The 21,844-nt window shown below is 38.8% G+C and overlaps 1 protein-coding gene across 2 annotated transcripts in view; it reads right to left on the reverse strand.

Annotated features, from left to right (window-relative positions):
• gnai1 (guanine nucleotide binding protein (G protein), alpha inhibiting activity polypeptide 1) overlaps nucleotides 1–21,844 on the reverse strand; it is an 82,067-nt gene that overhangs the window by 30,383 nt on the left and 29,840 nt on the right. The window contains exon 1 of one of the 2 annotated variants that reach the window (XM_043713795.1): nucleotides 16,797–17,217. The exons of the other annotated variant lie outside the window; for it this stretch is intronic. Coding sequence (XP_043569730.1) covers nucleotides 16,797–16,914 — 118 coding nt within the window. The 5' untranslated portion in view covers nucleotides 16,915–17,217. Of the gene's footprint in view, nucleotides 1–16,796; nucleotides 17,218–21,844 lie in introns of those variants that run through there. 2 annotated transcript variants of the gene reach the window in all.

The raw sequence follows: 21,844 nt of genomic DNA on the forward strand, positions 1-21,844 counted from the left end.
GTAAATGTTTTGTAATAGTTGAATATATTATGCTATTTACACAAGAAGTTTTACAATAGCAAATTTTAAACCTTGAAATAATATTTGATAAGTTATTACAATTATCATTTTATTTTTCAAATCATTAAAACATTTAAGCAGAAACCCCACAAGAGATGAAAAATGTATAGCAACGTTAAAGTTGTTTACTGACAATATTTCACAAAATATTTGTAACAAAATCACAATTTTACACCTAATAATTAAATAAAACTCAAATGTTGAGAAAGCACAATTTCAAATCTGCTCACCGAAATGAATTTTTTTTCAAGTGTATACTTAACTAAAAATTATCCTTTCCAAATTAATTCAATGCATTTTCTTGATTTTCTCGAGATAGGACAAAGAGTTTGCCATGCCATAAACAAGCCATTACTGATTGAGTAATACTGAGAAAGTATCTGTGCTCTGGAAAGACTGGCTCATTTACAACTATTCTTTTAAATTCTTTCACAGGAGAAGAGTGGCCTGCTGTGCCCCATCCCCTCAATCCCACATACCCACACGCCCCACCTGCAGCCTCCCCTGTTGAATTCCACTTTTTTTCTGCAGGTGCACAGTGGCATTGTTTGTGATGCCATCAGAATGCTACATAATGTAGTTGTGTGCATGCGCAGTTACAAGCAATGGTGGTTGTCAGCAAACACTGCCATTTTATGATACTGCATTCCTTGTGCTATTAGCTCATTGTCCACATGGAATGAATACAGTTATGTTTATACATCTTCAAATGTTTGTTCATTTGAGCAGAACATTTTGAACCCATATCTTTTGCAAATGCAGGTTAAGAAAAAGATTGAGCTTAGCCAGTGAGTGAAAGCCATGGTGGTATCAATCATGAACCTCATTAGCACCTTTGTCAAGATGCATGATATTAACAACATTTATGATACAACATTCTAAGTGTCTTCAGAAAGGATGAGAAAAAGTTGGCAGAGAAAACAGCAATAAAAATGATAGTATTTGATGTCATAGAGTCAGAGTTGCACAGCACAGAAACAGACCCTTCAGTGCGACTCAATACCAACCAGACATCCTAAATTAATCTGGTCTCATTTGCCAGCATTCGGGCCATATCCTGTAAACCCCTCCATCCATGTGACTTTTAAATGTTGCAATTGTACCAGCCTCCACTACTCCGTCTGGCAGCTCATTCCCCATACGTGCACCACCTTCCATGTGAAAAAATTGCCTCTTCGGTTCTTTTTATATCTTTCCCTGCACATCTTAAAGATATGCCCTCTGGTTTTAGACTCCACTACCTTGAGAAAAGATTTTGGCTATTCACCCTAAACACGTCCTCATGATTTTATAAACCTCTATAGTATCACCCCTCAGCCTCAGATGCTTCAGGGAAAATAGCCCCAGCCCATTCAGCCTCTCTCTAAAGCTCATACCCACCAACCCTGGCAATATCGTAGTAAATCTTTTCTGAAACCTTTCAAGTTTAACATCTTTCCTATAGCAGGGAGACCAAAATTGCACAAAGTATCCCAAAAGTAGACTAACCAAATGCCTGTACAACCATAACATGACATCCCATCTCTTAAACTTAATGCATTGATCAATAAAGACATGGATATCAAATGCCTTTTTCATTATCCTGTCCACCTGCAACTCTACCTTCAAGGAGCTATGAACCTGGACCCCAATGTCTCTTTGTTTGGCAACACTCCCCAGGACCCTACCATTAAGGGTATATGTCTGGCCCTGAATTGCCTTACCAAAACACATCACACTTATCTAAATTAAACTCCATCTACCACTTCTCAGCCCATTGGCCCATCTGATTAAAGGTCCTGTTATACTCTTAGATAACCTTCTTCACTATCCACTATACCACAAATTCACTAACCACTTCTCGTATATTCACATCCAAATCATTTATGTAAATGACAACTGTCTAATATGCATATTTGACAACATACATTTAAATGTGTTTTCTGCTCATAATGTGGTCACCTCTACATTGGGGAGAAAAAGCAGACTGGGTGACTGCCTTGCTGAACACCTACATACTGTCTGCAAAAAAATGGCCCGAAGTTTCCAGTTGCCTGCCAGTTCAACAGACCTGTGTTGCCTGGCCAAGATTTGGAGATGCCGTTGTTGGACTGGGGTGTACAAAGTTAAAAATCTCACAACACCAGGTGAGAGTCCAACAGGTTTAATTGGAAGCACGAGCTTTCGGAGTGCCGCTCCTTCACCTGATGATTGTTCCAGCAAAGCTCAGTGCAAGCTGGAAGAACATTTCATTTTCCGCTTGGGAAGCCATCAGCCTTCAGGTCTCAGTAACAAGTTGAATAGTTTTAGGATCTAAGTACCTTCTCCCATGTCTCAAACCCAACCCTCATACACCAGGTCTTGTCATCACATGGGTTGCTACCATAAACAACCCACCGTTGTTAATAATGGTCCCTATTACTCATTCTCCCAAGCTGACCTTTGTCTGTCCAACTGTTTTTCTCTCTTTCTGGGCTCTAATTCCACCTATCGTTTACTCCTTCCCTGATCCCTTCTCTAGCTTTTATATCCATCTTTCCTTAGCTATATCAGTTCTGAAGGAGCCAATGGACCCAAACCATTAACTCAGCATTCTCTCCACAGATGCTGCCAGACCTGCTAACTTTTTCCAGCGATTTCTGATGGAGTTTCAGATTTTTATGCATTTCAGAAAACAATACTCAGCATCTGGTGACAAAAGTCCACGAACAAGAATGCCCTTCCCTGCCAGCAAACAGAAAGAAAAATGCTTTGTCAGGAAGGTAGTCAAAACTACAATGCCAAGAAATCATTTTAAAAGAAGAAGAATTATTAAAGCGAAAAATCTGTAATACACATAAATTTCATTTTGTGTTTCAGACCAGAAATTACTTCTAGGTAATAGCCCATGGAATTAATGTAGCTTTCTACCAGTCGCTTAAAGACATAGTTGTGTATGAATAGTTATTTATAGAATTCTACCAAGTCTTATTTTGGTTCAAGTTAATTCTTACAAGAGCTTCAATTATCCTACATTAAATGAATAAATATCCACCTAGTGTCCTGTTCCTTAATGAAACTTATCTGAATTGTGACCACTCTCATCTCGAAAGCAAACATTTTTCAACCACTATATCTCACTGTACAAATTGAACATTAGCACTTTTTTTTAAAGCTTGAATTTAACATAATTTGGGCTTATCAAACAGAATGGGTGCACAAGCACAACTGCCTGAACAAGTGTTTCTGTCTGTTAATTATTTCCTTAGAGCTATGATCAACAATGGGATTAAAAAAGCTATTTTTCTTATGCAACCAAGCACAAATTTACTTCAAGTCAATCTGCTGGAACAGTTGGCAGATATTAGCACAATTTCACTTTTCTGCAAGTGACCTGAAAAAAAAACAGAATCTACACACCTAGCTATTAGGCAAAGACATCACATTTAATATTACTCAGAAGAGAAGATTTGAAAGATTGTGGAAAAAGCAATTCACTAAGTTTTGAAGATGCCTCAAGAGAGTTCTTCAAAAGACACTGAAAATTCATTGTGGACATTGTTACTAGTCATTTAGAAAAAAGCTCCAATGGATTACTTTGCTGTACACCATGCTGGGGCTGTTTAAGCCGTGACCAACTTGGAGAGGTTCTTGTTTTATCTGATTCAGTTACATGTATATCTGCTAAGAACCAAATGAGTTGAAGGACAGCTTGCTCTGAACAAATGCTCAACTGATCTCTCCTATTCCAGAAACAAAAAAATTGTATTATTTCAGGGTGAAACCTATTGATTCTTTTGAAAAAGTAATTGAAAAGACATCAAGATTGTATTTCCAGAGCAAGCAATGACTGTTGGACTTCAGACATAACCATGCATGTTTGGGAAAGGTCACATGACAGAACATCAGATTAACGGATTCTGGAAAATCCTAATCTTTATCATTGTGTTTTCAAAAATAACCCAATGGCCAAAAGTGTTTTTTTTGTTCAGAAAGCTCTTCGCTGCAGAGAAATTTTTTTCTTTCTCTTTTGCTGCAAATTGCATATGTGCCTGCCTACGTATTTTGGGGATATTTATAGGAATAAAAATGTGTGCTTCTATATTACTGGCTGTCTATTTTAACCAGTTATTTCATCTTTATTCAGCAGGTTTTGTTTTGATAATAAAACTATAAGTGCATTTGAGAAACCTAGTTAGTGGGTCTTGTTGTTTAAACCCTGGTTCATCATGGCGACTGGGAAAAGTATTTTTATGGTCTGAACTGTGAAATAATGGAATGTGAACGATGGTGCACTCCTCCAGCCTCCGTGTAACACACTGGAATACACACAATATAACAGCATATTGCACTACTGTGCAAGGATCACATATTTAAACATTGGTACAATCAAAGAGTTGATTTTAAAGAAGAAAGTTTAATTTTCAGTGACCAATTTGAAAGTCCACCATGCAATTAAAATTGCAAGATTTTAACTGTAACAAACAGTAACATCATCCAAACACTGCCTAGAAGTTAACTACTACTCTAAATTACAGAAAAGATAAACTTTACAAATGGCTTAATGTGATCAGTAACATGTAACTTTAGACTTTGGACTTCAAACTAGTGGCAAATGAGTGGTCCATTTTTTGTGGAGGGGCTTATAAAGTAATTAGGTCAGTCTTCTAGAACCATGATTTAAAACCAATATGGGTCAGAAAGCAGGTGACTGCAACGTCTCTTGGAATGTTAATGAAGTTTGTTTATACTGTTGGGCATTACAAGAAAAAAAAATACTTAAGGCATTAGTTGCAGCTGAATAATTTTTTAAATTATTTCAGAAACTTGACTTTAGTGAGTTTTGAGAAGATTTGTAGTTCAGGTTGAGGTTTTGGATGTAGGTTTTCTCGACTGCATCTATCACCCCTTGAGAAAAGGAACAGGAAGTGACTTCACCACGGGAAATGACATCACCAACCCAAAGAAAACCAAGCATATAAATAGAAAGCAGGAATTTTCAGCATTGCTTTGCCCGAGGCCCACTCAATGAAGATGTTACCTAGTAGGGTAACAGAACATCTGGAAATGAACCTTCAATCTCAGCGAGCAGACCTACATCCAAACCTTGACTTTAGTTTGAGGTAGACCGAAATGAAGTCAAAGTCACCGAGAAAAGACTGTTCAGAGCAATTGTGGAATACATTACCTCAGTACAAAAGTTTAGCTTGTGGAACTTCAGGTTGGAAGCAATTGGTTAGAACTCTACAGATTATTAAAAGACTGAGAAAATCTAAGCTCTCAAGTATTCCACACAAAAGACTTCAAGGCTTAAAAGGGCAGGAAGAGAGAAAAAGCAGTCAAATCTACAAACTGGAGGAGAATAAAGGAAATTTTCTTTGGATTTTTATTAAAAGTGATAGTTTTGCCATAAGCCTATTAAACATTGTTACCTATAGTTAACTCTGTAAATTTTAACCACTGCATAATAAACTGTTATTGTTAAAATCAAAATCTACAACATGACACACTTGCGTTCTCGTGACAGACCACCCCATCATATTTGCTGCTGTTTAATTTAATTTATAAAGCCAGATTTCATTCTGGGATCTTACTTGTCCAGTGGTAACATTCACTAAAATATAAAAACATAACAATAAAAAAAATCAATACTCCAAAGGACTACAGTCTTTGTTGGAAGCACTCCAGTTATCCCCAGATTCCAAAAGGACTCTCACCTCCCAGTTTCACCAGACATTAGGATTCAAAAATTCACTTCAAGAGAATTAACATTCAACAGAAAGATCCACTTTGGTGATTTCTTCCCCTATGTCTTACTAGTCACATCTTGCAGAGCCTTTAGAACATAGGAATATATCAACATGAGTAGGCCATTCAGCTCCTCGAGCCTACGCCGCTATTCAATGAGATCATGGCTGACCTGTGGTCTAACTCCATATACTAGCCTTTGGCTTATGTTCCTTAACGCTTTGGCTTAAAAATTACCTGAAAATTTGAATCAACAGCTGATCCTACATCCACTGACATTTGTGGAAGTGATTCTAAACATCTGCTATCCTTTGCATGTAGATGTGCTTAACTTCTCTCCTGAATGGTCTGGCCCTAATTCTCAGACTATGCCAGAGTTCTGGAATCCCCAATCAATGGGAATAGTTTACTACCTACTTTGTTTCTTGAAGGCTTTGATCAGATGCTCTGTAACCTCCTAAATGTCAGAGGGAAAAAAAGGCTTAAATTTGTGTAAACTCTCAATTTCTGAATCTCTCAGGAATCATTCTTGTAAATCCATGTGGTACTCTGTCCAAGGCCAATATATCCGGAGTGGTTCTCAGATTTGCTCGCTGTATTCCAAGTAGGGCATAACCAGGATTTTGTACAACTGCAGCATAATTTCTGCTTCCTTGTACTCCAATCCTTCCAGATATGAAAGGTTGGCATTCCACTAGCATTCTTGATTATTTGCTGCAACTGTTTGCGACATTTTAAAGATCTATGCACCTGAAAGTCTTTTTGGAAATCATTCCATCTGGAAAGTGCCCTCACCCATCCTTTCTCAGGCTAAAATGATTAACCTACACTTGCTTACATCTGTCACAGTTTTGTCTATTCACTTAGTGTATCAATATCCCTTTCTAATTTTATGATGTTATCTACACTTTTACAATGCTGCCTAACTTTGACATCAGCAAATTTGGATTATCCCTACTTTCTGTCACCTGCCAGTCAACCAATTTTCCAGCCATGTCAGTAATTTGCCCTTAATTCCATGGGCTTCAACCTTGGTTAACAATCTCTTGTGGAATTTATCAATGCCTCCTGGAAATCCATATAAGTAACTTCCATAAACATTGCCAAGTCCACTATCTTAGTCACCATCTTCAAAAATTCAATGAGGTTTGTCAGGTATGACTTGGCATGGGAAAACCAGCATGAATCCATGCTGGTTTTCCCATATTAACTGAGAATTTTCAAGATGTTCAGTTTTCCCATTCTTGATTATACACTCCAAGAACAGAGGTTCGGTTAATTAGCCTGTAATTCTTTGGGTTTTCCTCTTTCACCCATCTTAGAAAGTAGAGTGACACTTGCAACTTTCCAATCTGGAGGATGACTCTTTTAGCTTCGAAATTCTGAAAGATTACATAGTTCGGGTGTCTACAATGTGCTCCCCGACTTCCTTTAATACCCTAGATAGATCCCTGTCCCGTCTCAGGGATTTGTTACTCTTTAATTCCATTAATTTCCTCATTACCCATGCTTTACTTACATTAATTTTATTAAGTCTCTATTCCCAATCTATTATTCTTCCCTCTGGACTTCAAGCTATCCTTCCTTTCTACTCTATATGTTATAGCAAAGCAATTATTCAATATGTCTGCCATTTCCTCAGCCTTTGACAATATCCCTACTTTCAGTCTTTACAGGACCAACATTGCTCTTGATTACCCGCTTTCATTTTATGTAATTATAACATTTCTTCTTATTGATTTTGATGTCCTTGCTAGTTTCCTTTCATAATCCTGTTTAGTAGCTCTTATAAACTGCTGGGTGGTCCTTTGTTGGTCTTTGCGTCTTTCCCATTCAGGAGGATTTGTGCTGCTTTTTTGAAATTGTGCAAACCCTTTCTGCTGTCCATGGCTTTTTTCTGTGAAATGGACTTCTACCCCTTTCAGGGGTATAAATAGCAAAGGCAATATAAAATACCTTCTTCCTTTTGCTCACAACAGTTATAAACAGTTGCTCTGTGAGATCTCTCTCTCACGCCTAACACCCAAAATCTCAGACAGAAAATGTGTCCAGTCTGTCCTGCTGTTCTTGTCTTGGTTTTCAAAGGTGAACATTTTGCATCTTGCTCTTGATAACTCCAAATCTGGGTTCCTTACTGCCTTGGCAACCAAACCACACACCTGCTTGCTGTCAAGCAGAATACATAGCAGACTAAATAACTCCTTTACTACCCCACTTAATTTGAGTTGAAGACAGTGGAGCACATGACTACCTTGTAAAAGGTCACATTGTTGGAATATTGCGTACCTAAAGAAAACTTCAAAAAGAACAGCCCAAGTAATGTCAGAATGGGCACCATAGTGCTCAGCAGCATAGTATGATAGTTTGACACATATGGTTGCAACAGCCCATTCCAGTTAAGCTATTCCCAGATATACAAAACAATAACATGCATTTGCAACATGAAAAGATCCAGCCAGTTCGTGATCAATTAATTTTAGTTATACAATGATAGCAATATTCCAGGACACTTTAAAGATTTGGAATAAAAATAAAATCTGAGTACAACTGGAATCTAAGCTTGATAATGAATACCGGTACTGATAAGCGACATGGCAAAAATTGCAAGGAAACATAACCTTTGATTCTATACATCTGAAAAATACAGAAAATATTGCAAATATTGAAGACAGACTATTTGCCTATTCACTCAACAGAAGCAAACCTTTCACATATCTCTTCATTAGAGAGCAGTTTGAAGAATAGTCCATGCACCTTGTTTACTCCACAAATACTGTCTGACCTCCAAATATTTCAGCATCTACAGTTTAGGAACTCCATGACATCAGCATTAGACACTGCAAGGCATACTGGTGATACTGTGGCACCGTGTAGATTTTTTAAATCAATGTATATCAAAAAATGTCTTTCAATTAGACCAGTAACATTGCTTTGGAGGAATAATATACTAAATTTTGAAAGTGTGCACCCTTCCAACACAAAGTAAAGTAACTGCTTTATAAAAAGATTCACAAAGCAATATTTAAATATCACCGAACTACAGTTTCAAGCAAAGTTCTTATATCAGACATTGCTCTCATCCAATTCTAATTCTTGACATCAGACTGAAGTTACAAAATTTTGTGACGGTGACTGGCCTTCAAGTAATGGATGATACACAAAATATACCTTATCTAAGCTTTGCGGGAACTCACTATGCCAGTTTACAATAACCAGTTTACTTGCCGAAATGTACAATACAATTGCACTTCTAACATCTGAAGATGTTAGAACATCTGAATAATTCATATTTAGAAATGATTCGTACAACTCAGTAGTCATTTTCCAATTTTAAATAAATAAATCCTGCAATCCTAGCAATATCCTGGAGAAATGTTCAAGATAACTATTTTTCATTTATTATGTATTCAGTATTCAGGGCCAGCAATAAAGTTGATCAAATGGCACAGGAGATTCAAGCTCATTAGTTATATTGAAACGCAATGAAACTTTGTTTACAGCTATGTGGAGACCAAAAGATGCTAGGCTTATTCTGAAGGTTCGGGAAATTACTGTAATCATAATTATGAAAGGTTTTCATGGTTTCCACTGGGGAGGGGTGGTTGGTAACCAGAAAGATACAGCTTGAAGACGGTTGAAAAATGAATCAGAGAGAGAATTATTTAGTTTTTAAGATAGCGAGTTATAATACTGGAACATACTGACTAAAAATATGATGGGTAACCTTCAGAAGAACATAGGACTCGGGAGAATCAACTAGATACTTGAAAAGGGAAATACTTGTGGAAGAGGAGATGGGTCTAATTGGATAATACTTGCAAAACTCCAGCACAGTAACCAACGAGTAAAGCAACCTCCACCGAAGGAAAGATTTTGTTATTCACTATAGTTAACTCAACCTACAATATTATTTTTGACAGTGGATATTAGATAAATATTAAGTGTCTCCCAGCATGATGATTACTGATGCAACTGATCTTGGTTATATAGTTCAAATGAATATAAAAGTATAAATTAAATTCCCACTTAACCATTAAACAGAGTGATTCTGCATACTAATCAGACAGTTTCATTCATGGAGTCATAGAGACTTAAAGCACCGAAACAGACCCTTTGGTCCAACTCATCCATGCCGACCAGATATCCCAACCCGATCTAGTTCCACCTGCCAGCACCTAGCCCATATCCCTCCAAACCCTTCCTTTTCATATACCCATCCAGATGCCCTTTAAATTAGATTACCTACAATATCGAAACAGGCCCTTCGGCTCAACCAGTCCACACTGACCCATCGAAGAGTAACCCACCCGCACACCTACCCTATATTTACCCCTGACTAATGTACCTAAGACTATGGGCAATTTATCGTGGCCAATTCACCTCGCCTGCACATCTTTGGATTGTGCAAGGAAACCGGAGCACCCGGAGGAAACCCACGCAGGTACGGGGAGAACGTGCAAACTCCACACAGAAAGTCGCCCGAGGCTGGAATCGAACCCGGGACCCTGGTGCTGTGAGGCAGCAGTGCTAACCACTGAGCTACCATGCCACCCTAAATGTTGCAATTATACCAGCCTCCACAGCAGTGACTAAAATATCTGATTGTCCTGCAAATGTTAAACTGAGCTATGAACCAGCTGCAACAACAACTCCATTAACTGAAATAGTATTTACTAAAAATATAGAAATGACTTACATTTTAAAATAAGGGTTTCAAAAGCCAACGTTAGTGCTTTTTATCCTACTGTGCATTCATAAAAGTGATGAGATTTTTAGGATGCACACTACAATCCCCACGCAACGAAGCTCAACAATACTTTAAGAAATATCAGGCTGACACCAAACACTTGCCCATTAGAGTGACGTTGGGAAGAAAGTGATACCTTGGCTTCTCCTCACACCCCAGAGTAAATATCTCAATATCTGCATAAATCTAGAAAGTGATTTATTGCCTCCAAATTGTGGATAATGTGCTACAAAAACAGTCAACAAAATGTTAGATATTATGATGAAAACAGGTCAGAACTCCAAACTGCTGTGGACATGTTCAACATAAAATTCCAAAATGTGTACTTAAAAAAAAAGTTTTATACAGCCAAAAATATCTGCAGATACATATTAAATGGTTATCTAGTGAGAGAGGCCCATGGAATGCCATAGCCAAACATGCAAAGGAAACTTCAAAACAGCTCTTCAAAAGGGAAAAGAAGCAAGTCAAAAACACATTGCTTGAACTGTATCATGGCCTAGGAGAAAGTGAGGACTGCAGATACTGGAGACCAGGGCTTATGCCCGAAACGTCGATTCGCCTGCTCCTCGGATGCTGCCTGGCCTGCTGCGCTTTTCCAGCACCACACTTTTCAACTCTGTATCATGGCCTCCAAACAATCGGCAGAGAATAGTGGAGCAGATTATAGATAATTCATTAAGGAGTGTAATAACAGAGTAGGTCTGTTAGGGGATTTTGAATTAGATCCAAGTTTGCAGAGGGCACAAAGCTGGGATCTACATTAGCTACCCTTGCATCCACAGGAACCATTCCAGAGTCTATGGAATCTTGAAAGATGACCATGAATACATCCACTATTTCTAAGGCCACTTCTTTAAGTAGTATAGCATGTAGAATATCAGGGTCTGGGGATTAGTCGACCTTCAACCCCATCAATTTCCTCAACACGATTTCCCAACTAATACCAATTTCCTGCAGCTCTTCTCTCTCACGCTAGACCCTGCATTCCTCAACATTTTTGGGATGTTATGTGTGGTCCTTCAAGTTAGAACCAAAGATATGTTTTTGATTGGTCTGCTATCTCTTTGCTCCCCATTATAACTTCCCATTTCAGACTTAAAATAATCACTAGTAATTACGAACTACACTTACTAATTCTTCTCACACTTAGTAATTCATAAATTCATCATCTGTTAATTCAAGAAAGCCAGGTTAAACTGGCTCCTTTTCAAGTATAAGCTCATATAGGTCTGACAGAAAAGGGATATATGTTTAAATTAACCTTGTAAGGAACAACCGAGGAGGCCGGTAAATAATTGAGGGGATACCAGTTCAACTATCTTCACCTGGGATCTCAACAATTTGAGCTATGCTTTGGAACCATAATAAAATAGCAAATCTAGCCCAGGGTCAGGCATAACAACATACAAAAACGCAAGAATATCCACCTAGACTATAAAAAACACCCAACAGTACAACAATAAATTTTACATCCTCCTAACTTTAGACTATCTCTCAAGAGTATTTTAAACAGGGTAAAACACCAGTCAAACTACAGGATTATGAATTGTAAAGTTCATAAATGCAACCATTTGCATATATCTATATATATCAACTGGATCCTGAATGACAAGAAATTAAATGTCTGAGTTGTGTAGGAATAAGTAGCTTTGATTCACAGGGTACAACGCCAAACAGGGATCTGTTTAGTTGGGTTAGACCTCACTTAAACTGGGGCTGGGACCAGTATATTGCAATTTATAAAACTAGGACAAAATCCAAGTCCAATTAGAAACTACTCAATAGAAGAGTTATATGAATGATGGCAAGAGAGAGCATGCAGATAATAGCAGTATAAAAGGATTATTTTCTCATGTATTCATTCACAGAATGTGGGTATTACTATCAAGGCCTGCATTTATTGGCCATCCCTAGCTCACCACTACATCAGGTCCAGCTATCTCCTTCAACTACAGCAGACCACATGGTGATCCTAGTGGTATAGGGACAGTCAGTGGTATAAGGAAGCATGTTCCAGAATTCTGACCCAGCAACAGTGAAAGAATGGCTATATAGTTCCAAATCAGGATGTATGGTGGGGGGCTTGGAAGGGAACTTAAAGGTGGTGGTGTTCCTGTACATTTGTTGCTCGTATAACAAATGATAGACAATACTGCCATTATGCATCAATGGTGGAGGGAGTGAATGTTGAAGGTTACAGATAGAGTTCCAGTTAAGGAAGATGCTTTGCCTTAAATGTTGTTGAGCTTTAAGTGCTGTTGGAGCCTCACCCAGCCAGACAAGAATTCCCTCCCTATGGTTATTGTGGATCAACGTACAACACGCAGACTGCTGCAGTTCAAAAAGGAAGCTCAGTACCATCTTCTGGCATTAAATGCTGGTCCAGCCAGTCATGCTCACATTCCACGAGAATATACAAAAAGTAGAGACAGTATTCCATCACATTCTTGACCCATACTGTGTAGATGGTGTACAAGTTTTGGTGAGCACAAAGAGAGTCAAAGAGATTAATGGTTTAGATCCAATTACCAGAACAAAGACATGGTCATAAAATTTGAAAAATAAATATTCTAGATTATATGACATTGAAAAGATAGCACAACAATAAGAAGGCTTTTCTACTAACATAACACAAGAACATTGGCGAGTAAGGATCTTGGATCAGAAAATTAGATATTATAATCAGTACAGGTGGGAATTATGAACAGAAAACAACAGAAAACACCACTGCAAGTAGTTTATAGTGCTTCTGCATCCCCAACAGTAGTTGGCTTTATTCTTATCACAGATTGAAACAACCAAATTGGCAAATGTTAACTGAAATTCTCAGTTTACAAAATGTTTTTTGGTAGTTTCCTGAAGCAACACATTAAGGAACCAACCAAGAATAAAGCTGTTTTAGACCTAGGTTCTGTTGAGGCAAGAACATTTATTAGTAACATCAGAATTAAAGATCCACTGGAAAACAGTGATCATAATACAACTGAATCCCTTGCATTATTTGACTGTGACACACTTCACAATCACTTACAAGAGACAAACTTCGAGAAAGCTAAATACAAAAATCTGAGGGATGAACTGGCTATGGTTGATTGAGTAAATACAGACTAAAATGTATGTGGAAAAAGAAAAATCATTTTTAAAAATAATGCAAGAATGATCAACAAAAATACATACCATTAAAAAAGATCAACTGTGGTTAAGTGAGAAAATTAAGGTTAGTATTGGTTAAAAGAATAAAGTTATGAATGTTGCAAAGAACATAAGTATGAATATTGAGAGTGGTTTAGGAACCTGCTATGATAGAGCCATGAAAACTTAAAGTAAACTAGTCAGCAATATAAACATGGATGTCAAAAAATTTTACAAACATATACATTTTTTAAAAATTGAACAAACATGGATTGTAAAATAAGTTACACACCAACAATATTAGCTAATCTAGGGGCTAGAGAGAGAAACTATCTTAAAATCAGAGGAAAAGTACTGGAAAAATCCAGGGAAAAAAAGTCAACAAATCTCTTGAACCTGGTGGATCATTTCTAAGGTTCTGAAAGAGATGACTGCAGAGCAGTGAATGTACTGATTATGTTTTTCCAAAACTCCCTAGATTTTATAACAGTCTCAGCAAATTGGAACTTAGCATATGTAACTCCATCATCAGGAAAATGGTGAAATTTATTAAGGAGTTCCTTTCAGTGCATGCAACACCAAAAAAATCATAATATGTTTGGACAAAATCAAATTTTTGACAAGTTTGGCAAATTTACTGGCTTTTTTGAGAATGCAACAGATTAAGGGGAACATCGGTGTAATATATATATATCTTGATTTGATACCTTTTGAAAATTAAAGTGCCGCACCAAAGGTTAATACACAAAAGTGGAGGAGAAAAATATAAAGATGGACAGAACAACTAAAAGTAGGGAAAAACTGATACTTCAGTTGGGCAGATTGTTACTAAAGGAGTACCACAAGGATCAGTTTTGAGACATCAGCTTTTTACAACCTGCATCCTTGATTTAATGTATTACTCTCTGTCTAAGTTGGCTGATGATAGAAGCTAGGTGGGATCACAAGTTATTGAAGGACACAAAGCAACTTCAAAAGGATTTGGTCAAGTTACGTGAGTGGACAAATATGGCAGATGGAATATATTGTGACGGAAGTGTGATATTATTCACTTTGATCATAACAATCCTTAGAATTCTCCAGTCAATACAGTTGTGGATGCCCAGTCACTGAGTATATTTAAAGCTAAAACAGATAGCATTTTAATTTTGTATATAATCAAAGAGTATAGGAAGGGGGTGAGAAATTGAAGGTTTATCCCAAAGTTCAGCTATGATCATACAGATTAGCAGAACAGGTTGCACAGGCCACATCATCTCTTGCTCCATTTCCAATCTTACTACACTCAACCAAATATCATCCACCCTCCTTGGCATCTATGGCTTTAACCCATTTTGTGCATTTTTTGATAATGAACTGAACAATACTCCTTGACAATAAGAGCACTAAGATCACATGCTTGATGGTATTTATTGCTAATTTTTATTTGCTTATGTAGCTTATTGGATAACACTGTCCTAGTCTAATGCCATTACATTGTCTAATTCAATTATCAGTTACAATCTCAATTGCTATTACAAATACAGTATGTGTTAACAGAACTGTCTAAACTATTCCAAGATTATGCTTTCTCATTACAGGAGAAATGAATAAGATATAGCAACGCACACAACTCAAAGCTGTCTGATTAGGTAATTCATTATGAACCTTGAAATTAGTTAGCAATGTACAAGGTTATATTTCCATTGTCAGTCTCCCAATTTCCTCAAAGTTTCAAGAGACAACTTCCTTTAAAGAACTGCCTTTGAAACACAACGAATACAATGGACATGAGCATACTTTACACGAAAAAGGCCTTGCCTGAATTCCTCTGTTATTATGCTAGGTGTAATATTATATGCCAAGTGATAGCATCCTCAGGGTGCAATATTAAAAGTCACAAACTTGAAAGGATTATATAATATCATAGATTAAAACTAAGTGCAATAAGAAACATGTTTAGATTTGCATTTTCAATTGTTTTGCCAGGATAATAAATTGCAATTAAGTTGATTTTTATAAAATTGCGATCAGTACAAATAGATGTATATGAATTAATGCACAACGTATTTTCCCATCATTTATATCATGCTGCAATACTGTTTCCTGAAAATGTGAAGTAATTGTTCAAGTAACAAAAATACCCAAAATCGATGTTTAATAGGTGAATCAAAATATTATAAAACTCAGAAAACCGTAAGATACTCCACTGGAAGATGACTTGCAAACTGGTTTTCCATAATGCTCTTAAACGGGATCAAGCAAAGAATTAAGCTTCACTAAACGCGAAAACCTCTCGGATGAATGCTTCATCTGTCATTATCTGCTTAACTCAACTCCTTTTTGTATTCTAGTAAAAGTCCAAACCTTAAACAAGATGCGTGAAATTTTCATGAAACAAAGATGTATGAGATTTCAGTTTCGGCTACCGATTTTGTTATATGCCATTAGGGTGCTAGCGCAAGTTAAAAATACTGTCATGCAGTTGGTTAACGGTTCATAAGAAACTTTCTCAATTATCTATCCAACGCAGACTGAGAAAAGTGATGATACCTTACTGTTTAATTTCCTTTACATTTTAAAATCCAAATTCTGTTTAGAGCCGGCAATAAAATAAGCGGCACCTGGACTTATTTGGCATTCAGGACAAAAGATAAATTGCACGGCGCTGACGCTTTTGGGCAAAACGACAGTTCAGTGGAGAGAGTAACAAGAGTTAACGTTTGGAGCCGGTATGACTAGAGTGATATTAAACTCGAAACATTAACTCTTCCTATCTCCTACTACTAGACCTGCTGAATTTCTCCAGCATTCCCTGTGTTTGTTTCATATTTCCAGTATCCTGTTTTTGTTTAAATTAAAACGGGTTTGCTGTTTCGAATCGAAACGGGGGACGGATGATTAAGAGGAAAAGACTGGATGGCAAGCCACGATAGCAAGATCCAAAAGCTTTCAACCACTCGAAGGAAAGAAAGTCTTGTGGTTATGCTGCAGGTAGAAGTAATAAAAATGCCAAGCTTAAAAAAAAAGTTGTTGCAAAGACAGTGTGAGTTAGACGTTGCGGCGTAAGGACGGATGCAGGGAGCACGGATGGTGAAGAGCCATTTTCGTTGTGTACCCCCCCCCCCAGTCGGTGAGACACAGCCTCTCCCTCCCGACTCTCACTTACCCAGCAACAGCAGCTTGACTTCTCTCGCCGCTTTCTCCCCGTCCTCCCTCAGGTTCCTGTCGATCATTTTGGACCTCTCCACCGCCGCTTTGTCCTCGGTACTCAATGTGCACCCCATCTTGCTGGCTGCGCTTCCTCTCCTGAGTGAGCAGCAGTTTCCTCTCACAGCCCCTGACACAAGAGGCTTCCGTTTCCCCAGAAACCAGGCAACACTTTCAAAAATGGGGGGGGGGGGGGGGAGGAGAGAGAGAAAGTCAACCGGCGAATATCGGAACCAGCCTCAGGCAGTTCCTCCTTGTAGTTTGATGCCGCCAACTCTAGCTCATGAATTAATCGAACGGATGATTCATTTATTTATTTATTCTTCGCCAAACAGCGCGACGCCTCGGTCGCCGAATGCCCCAAGAGCATGCGCAGCACCACGCCGTGCAGGCAGCGGGACCCGGATGTCGCCTCTGGCTACTGCGCCTGCATCACCTCAACGGAAGCGGCTGGTAACCCATGACAACGGCCACAAAGGCCGACTTCCGATCCATGTAAATTTGTTTTTTTTTGTTATTGGATGTGTCAGTGTTTATGTTCCGTAAGTCTTTGTCACACACTCCTTCCATTCACCCGCCTTTTAATCTTATTCTTTCCATCTCTCTTTTCTGACGTTCTGAGTCTTCTGTCCCTGTTCCCAATTCAAGTCTCTCTCCACAGAAGGGACCTATTACCTCCAATTCAACACTGACCAGAGATAAACCAACATAGAAAGACTTGTATTTATAATCACGCTTTTCACAACTACGTAATTTACGCCAATGAAGTACTTTTTGAAATGTACTGACCAATGTAGGAAACTTGTGAGCAGAGCAAGCTCCCACAAACAGCAATGTGATCGCTGACAGAAAAAACCCTTAGTGATGTTGATAAGGATTAAATGTCAGGCAGGGTATAGGGAAATGCTCTATAGTGAAATAGTGCCGTTATAATAGGTTATATGGCTATAAGACACAAGAACAGAAGTAGACCATTCATCTAATTGAGTCAACTGTCCCACAAAGTAAGATCATGGTTGATCTGATAATCCTCCACTTTTCTGCCTTTTCCAATAACTGTTAAATAAAAAAGAACATTTCTTACAAAGAGAGTTGTGTTTTTAAATTTGAGGACAGAAAGGGAGGGGGAAAAAAACTTTAAAATCAGGGATTTACCAGGTTGGCTGCAGAATTTAGAATATAGGATCAGGTATCTTCAAGTCTGCTCCGCCATTCAATAAGATCATGGCTGATCTTTTTGTGGCCTCAGGTCTACTTATCCACTGTCCCAACATAACCCTTAATTCCTTTACTGTTCAAGAAATTATCTATTTTAGCTTTCTAAACATTTACTGAGGAAGGCTCAACCACTTCACTGGGCAGGGAATTCTATAGATTCACAATTCTCTGGGTGAAGAAGTTTCTTCTCAATGCCATCCTAAATCTACTTCCCCTAATTTTAAGGCTATGCCCTCTTGTCCTAGTTTCACCCACCATCCTCTCGATGTCTATCTTATCGATTCCCTTCATAATTTTGTGTGTTTATGTAAGATCCTCCGTAATTCTTCTAAATTCCAATGAATATAATCCCAATCTACGCAGTCCCTCCTCAAAAGACAACCCTCACAAGTCCAAAATCAACATAGTGAACCACCTCTGCACCCTTTCTTGTGCCAACATAACCTTTCTCAAGTAAGGAGACAAAGATTGCACTCAGTACTCCAGTTGTGGCCTCATCAGCACCCAATACAGCTGCAACATAACTTCTCTGCTTTTAAACTTATCCCTTTAGCAATGAAGGACAAAATTCCATTTGCCTTAATTACCTGTTGCACCTGCAGACCAACCTTCCGTGATTCATGCACAAGGCCACACAGGTCATTCTGCACAGCAGTATACTGCAATCTCTTACCATTCAAGTAGTAATTCTTTTTACTGTTCTTTCTACCAAAATCAATGACTTCACATTTATTAACATTGTACTCCATCTGCCAGACCTTTGTCCACTCACTTAAACTATCTATGTCCCTTTGCAAAGTTTCACAGTCCTCTGCACACTTTGCAGTACTACTCATCTTCGTGTCATCCGCAAACCCTGAAACTATTCCAAATCGTCTATGCAAATTGTGAATAATTTCCTGAGGCACATCACTCAGCACTGATTGCCAACCAGAATAGCACTCATTTTTTTCCCACTCTTTGCTTCCTGTTGGTTAACCAATCCTCTATCTGTGCTAATACATTGCCTGAAACGCCATGCAGCTTTGTCTTATGCAGCAACTTTTTTGTGCGGCTTGTCGAATACCTTTTGGAAATCTAGATACACCACATGCACTGGATCCCTGTTGTCCACCATGTTCGTAATGTCTTCATAGAATTCCAAAAAACTTGTTAAGCATGACCTGCCCTTCATGAACCTTCATGACCTGCCGTTCATGTTGTCTCTACTCGCAGGACAATTCCTATTTAAATGCCTTGCTATTTCTTCCTTGAAAATAGATTCAAGCATTTTCCACATTACAGAAGTTAAGCTAACTGGTCTATAATTTCTCATCTTTTGTCGACCTCCCATTTTAACCAGTGGCATCACATTTGCTATTTTCCAATCTGCTGGAACTGCCCCACAGTCCAGTGAATTTTGGAAAATTACCACAAGTGCATTTGCTATTTCTCCTGCCATCTCTTTAGCACCCTGGGATACATTCCATCAGAGCCAGAAGACTTGTCTACCCTTAGTTCTTTTAGTTTGCCCAACACTACCTCTTTTGTGATAATAATTGTTTCCAGGTCCTCACCTATCTTCATCTCTTTGTCAATTGCTGGCATGTTATTCATGTCCACCACTGTAAAGACTGACACAGAATACCTATTCAATGCTATATCTGCCATTTCCTCATATCTCATTACTAAATCCCCCTCCTCATCCTCTAAAGGACCAATGTTTACTTTAGCCACTGTTTTATCTTATATATTTATAGAAACTTTTGTTATCTGTCTTTATATTCTGAGCTAGTTTTTTTTCTCATCTTACTTTTTATCTTACTTTTGTTTATAGATGTTTTTGTGGCTTCTTGTTGACCTCTAAAGCTTTCTCAGTCTTCTAATTTCCTGCTGATCTTGGCCAATTTGTATGCCTTCTCTTTCAATTTGATAGCCTCTCTTATTCTCTTAGACACCCATGGCAGATCACCCGTTTTCCTATTGTCCTTTCACTGCAAAAGAATTTGAAATCTAGTGGCAACTCAGCGTTTTATGGCACTCGGTTCCTGCAATGTGCAGATGATCATGAACCAAGAGTTGTTTACAAGTGAAGCTCATCGATTCTCAGTGAATTGAGCAGGTTGGAACCAGAAACAAGTTACAAAGACACAGACATACAGAGAAAGAAAGACAAAGCAGCATGTTCCATTGTTTCCCCCATGATGACAGCATCGCTGCAACAGCCTCGGTACTCAATATCAACAACTGCCAATCTCCGAGCACCATCCTACAACTCATCCACCTCACCCTCGAGCATAACATGTTCACATTTGACACACGGTACAGCCATGGGGGCTAAATTTGTACCCCAACATGCCAACATTTTCATGCACAAGTTTGAAGAAGACTTCTTTGCTGCACAGAACCTTCAACCAGCACGATACACCAGATATATTGACAACATTTTCTTCCTCTGGGCTCATGGCGAGAAGTCACTGAAACAACTACACAGTGATATCAACAAGTTTTATTCCATCATCAGACTTACTATGCTAAAGTATCGGTCTCATTCTCGGACACACATCTCCATCAAGGACAGGCACCTCAGTACCTCACTCTACTGCAAACCCATGGATAACCTCACGATGCTGCACTTCTCTAGCTTCTACTCTAAACATATTAAAACAGTCATCCCCTATGCACAAGCCCTATGCATACATAGGAGGAGGAATGCGACGGACACCTGAAGGTGCAGAACAGCGCCCTCATAAGAACAGGATACAATGCTCAACTCATCAATCGTCGTGCCACAGCGAGAAACTGTAATTACCTCCTCAGGAGACAGACACAGGATGCAACCAATAGGGTACCCTTCATTGTCCAATACTTCCCAGTAGTGGAGAAACTACAACATGTTCTTCGTGGCCTGCAACATATTATCAATAGGATGAGCACCTTGCCAAGACCTTCCCTACGCCTCCACTTCTCACCTGTAAACAACCGCAAAACCTTATACAGACCATTGTTCGCAGCAAACTACCCAGCCTTCAGGACAACATCGACCATAACACTGTACAACCCTGTCATGACAACCACAGCAAGACGTGTCAGAGTGTCGACATGGATACCACCATTACACATGGGGACACCACCCACCATGTAGCCAGCAGTTACTTATGTGACTCGGCCAATGTTGTCTATCTCATACACTGAGGCAGGAATGCCCAGAGGCATGGTACATTGGCAAGACCAAGCATACGCTACGACAATGGATGAATGGACACTGTGCAACAATTGCCAGACAGGGATGTTCTCTCCCCGTCAGGGAACACTTCAGCAGCCAGGGACATTCGGCCTCAGATCTTTGGGTGACTATCCTCCAAGGCGGACTTCGAAATACACAAGAAAGCAGAGTAGCCAAGCAGAGGTTGATAGCCAACTTCGGTACCCATGAAGATAGCCTCAACCAGGAACTTGGGTTCATGTCGGAATACAGGTGACCCCCTACACATACACACACACTCTTACATACTCACACACTCACGCAGACCCTCTCTCATACACATGCTCTCTCACAGACGCACAAACACAGCCCCACACAAATCCTGTCACAGGTTTATATGTAGTCACACCCACGCACACACTCTACCAAGCACATACACACGCAAACATGCACTCTTACGGGCACACACCCATCCTCACGCACATACCTATACGCATACGCATACACCCACACTCACATGTGCTCTCTCTCCCTCACATATGCACACACATGCATACACACACGTCTATGGGGTGAATTTGCATTTGCAGAATTGTATTTGCAGA

This window comes from Chiloscyllium plagiosum, chromosome 23 (genome assembly GCF_004010195.1).
Source record: "Chiloscyllium plagiosum isolate BGI_BamShark_2017 chromosome 23, ASM401019v2, whole genome shotgun sequence".
Classification (NCBI taxonomy): domain Eukaryota; kingdom Metazoa; phylum Chordata; class Chondrichthyes; order Orectolobiformes; family Hemiscylliidae; genus Chiloscyllium; species Chiloscyllium plagiosum.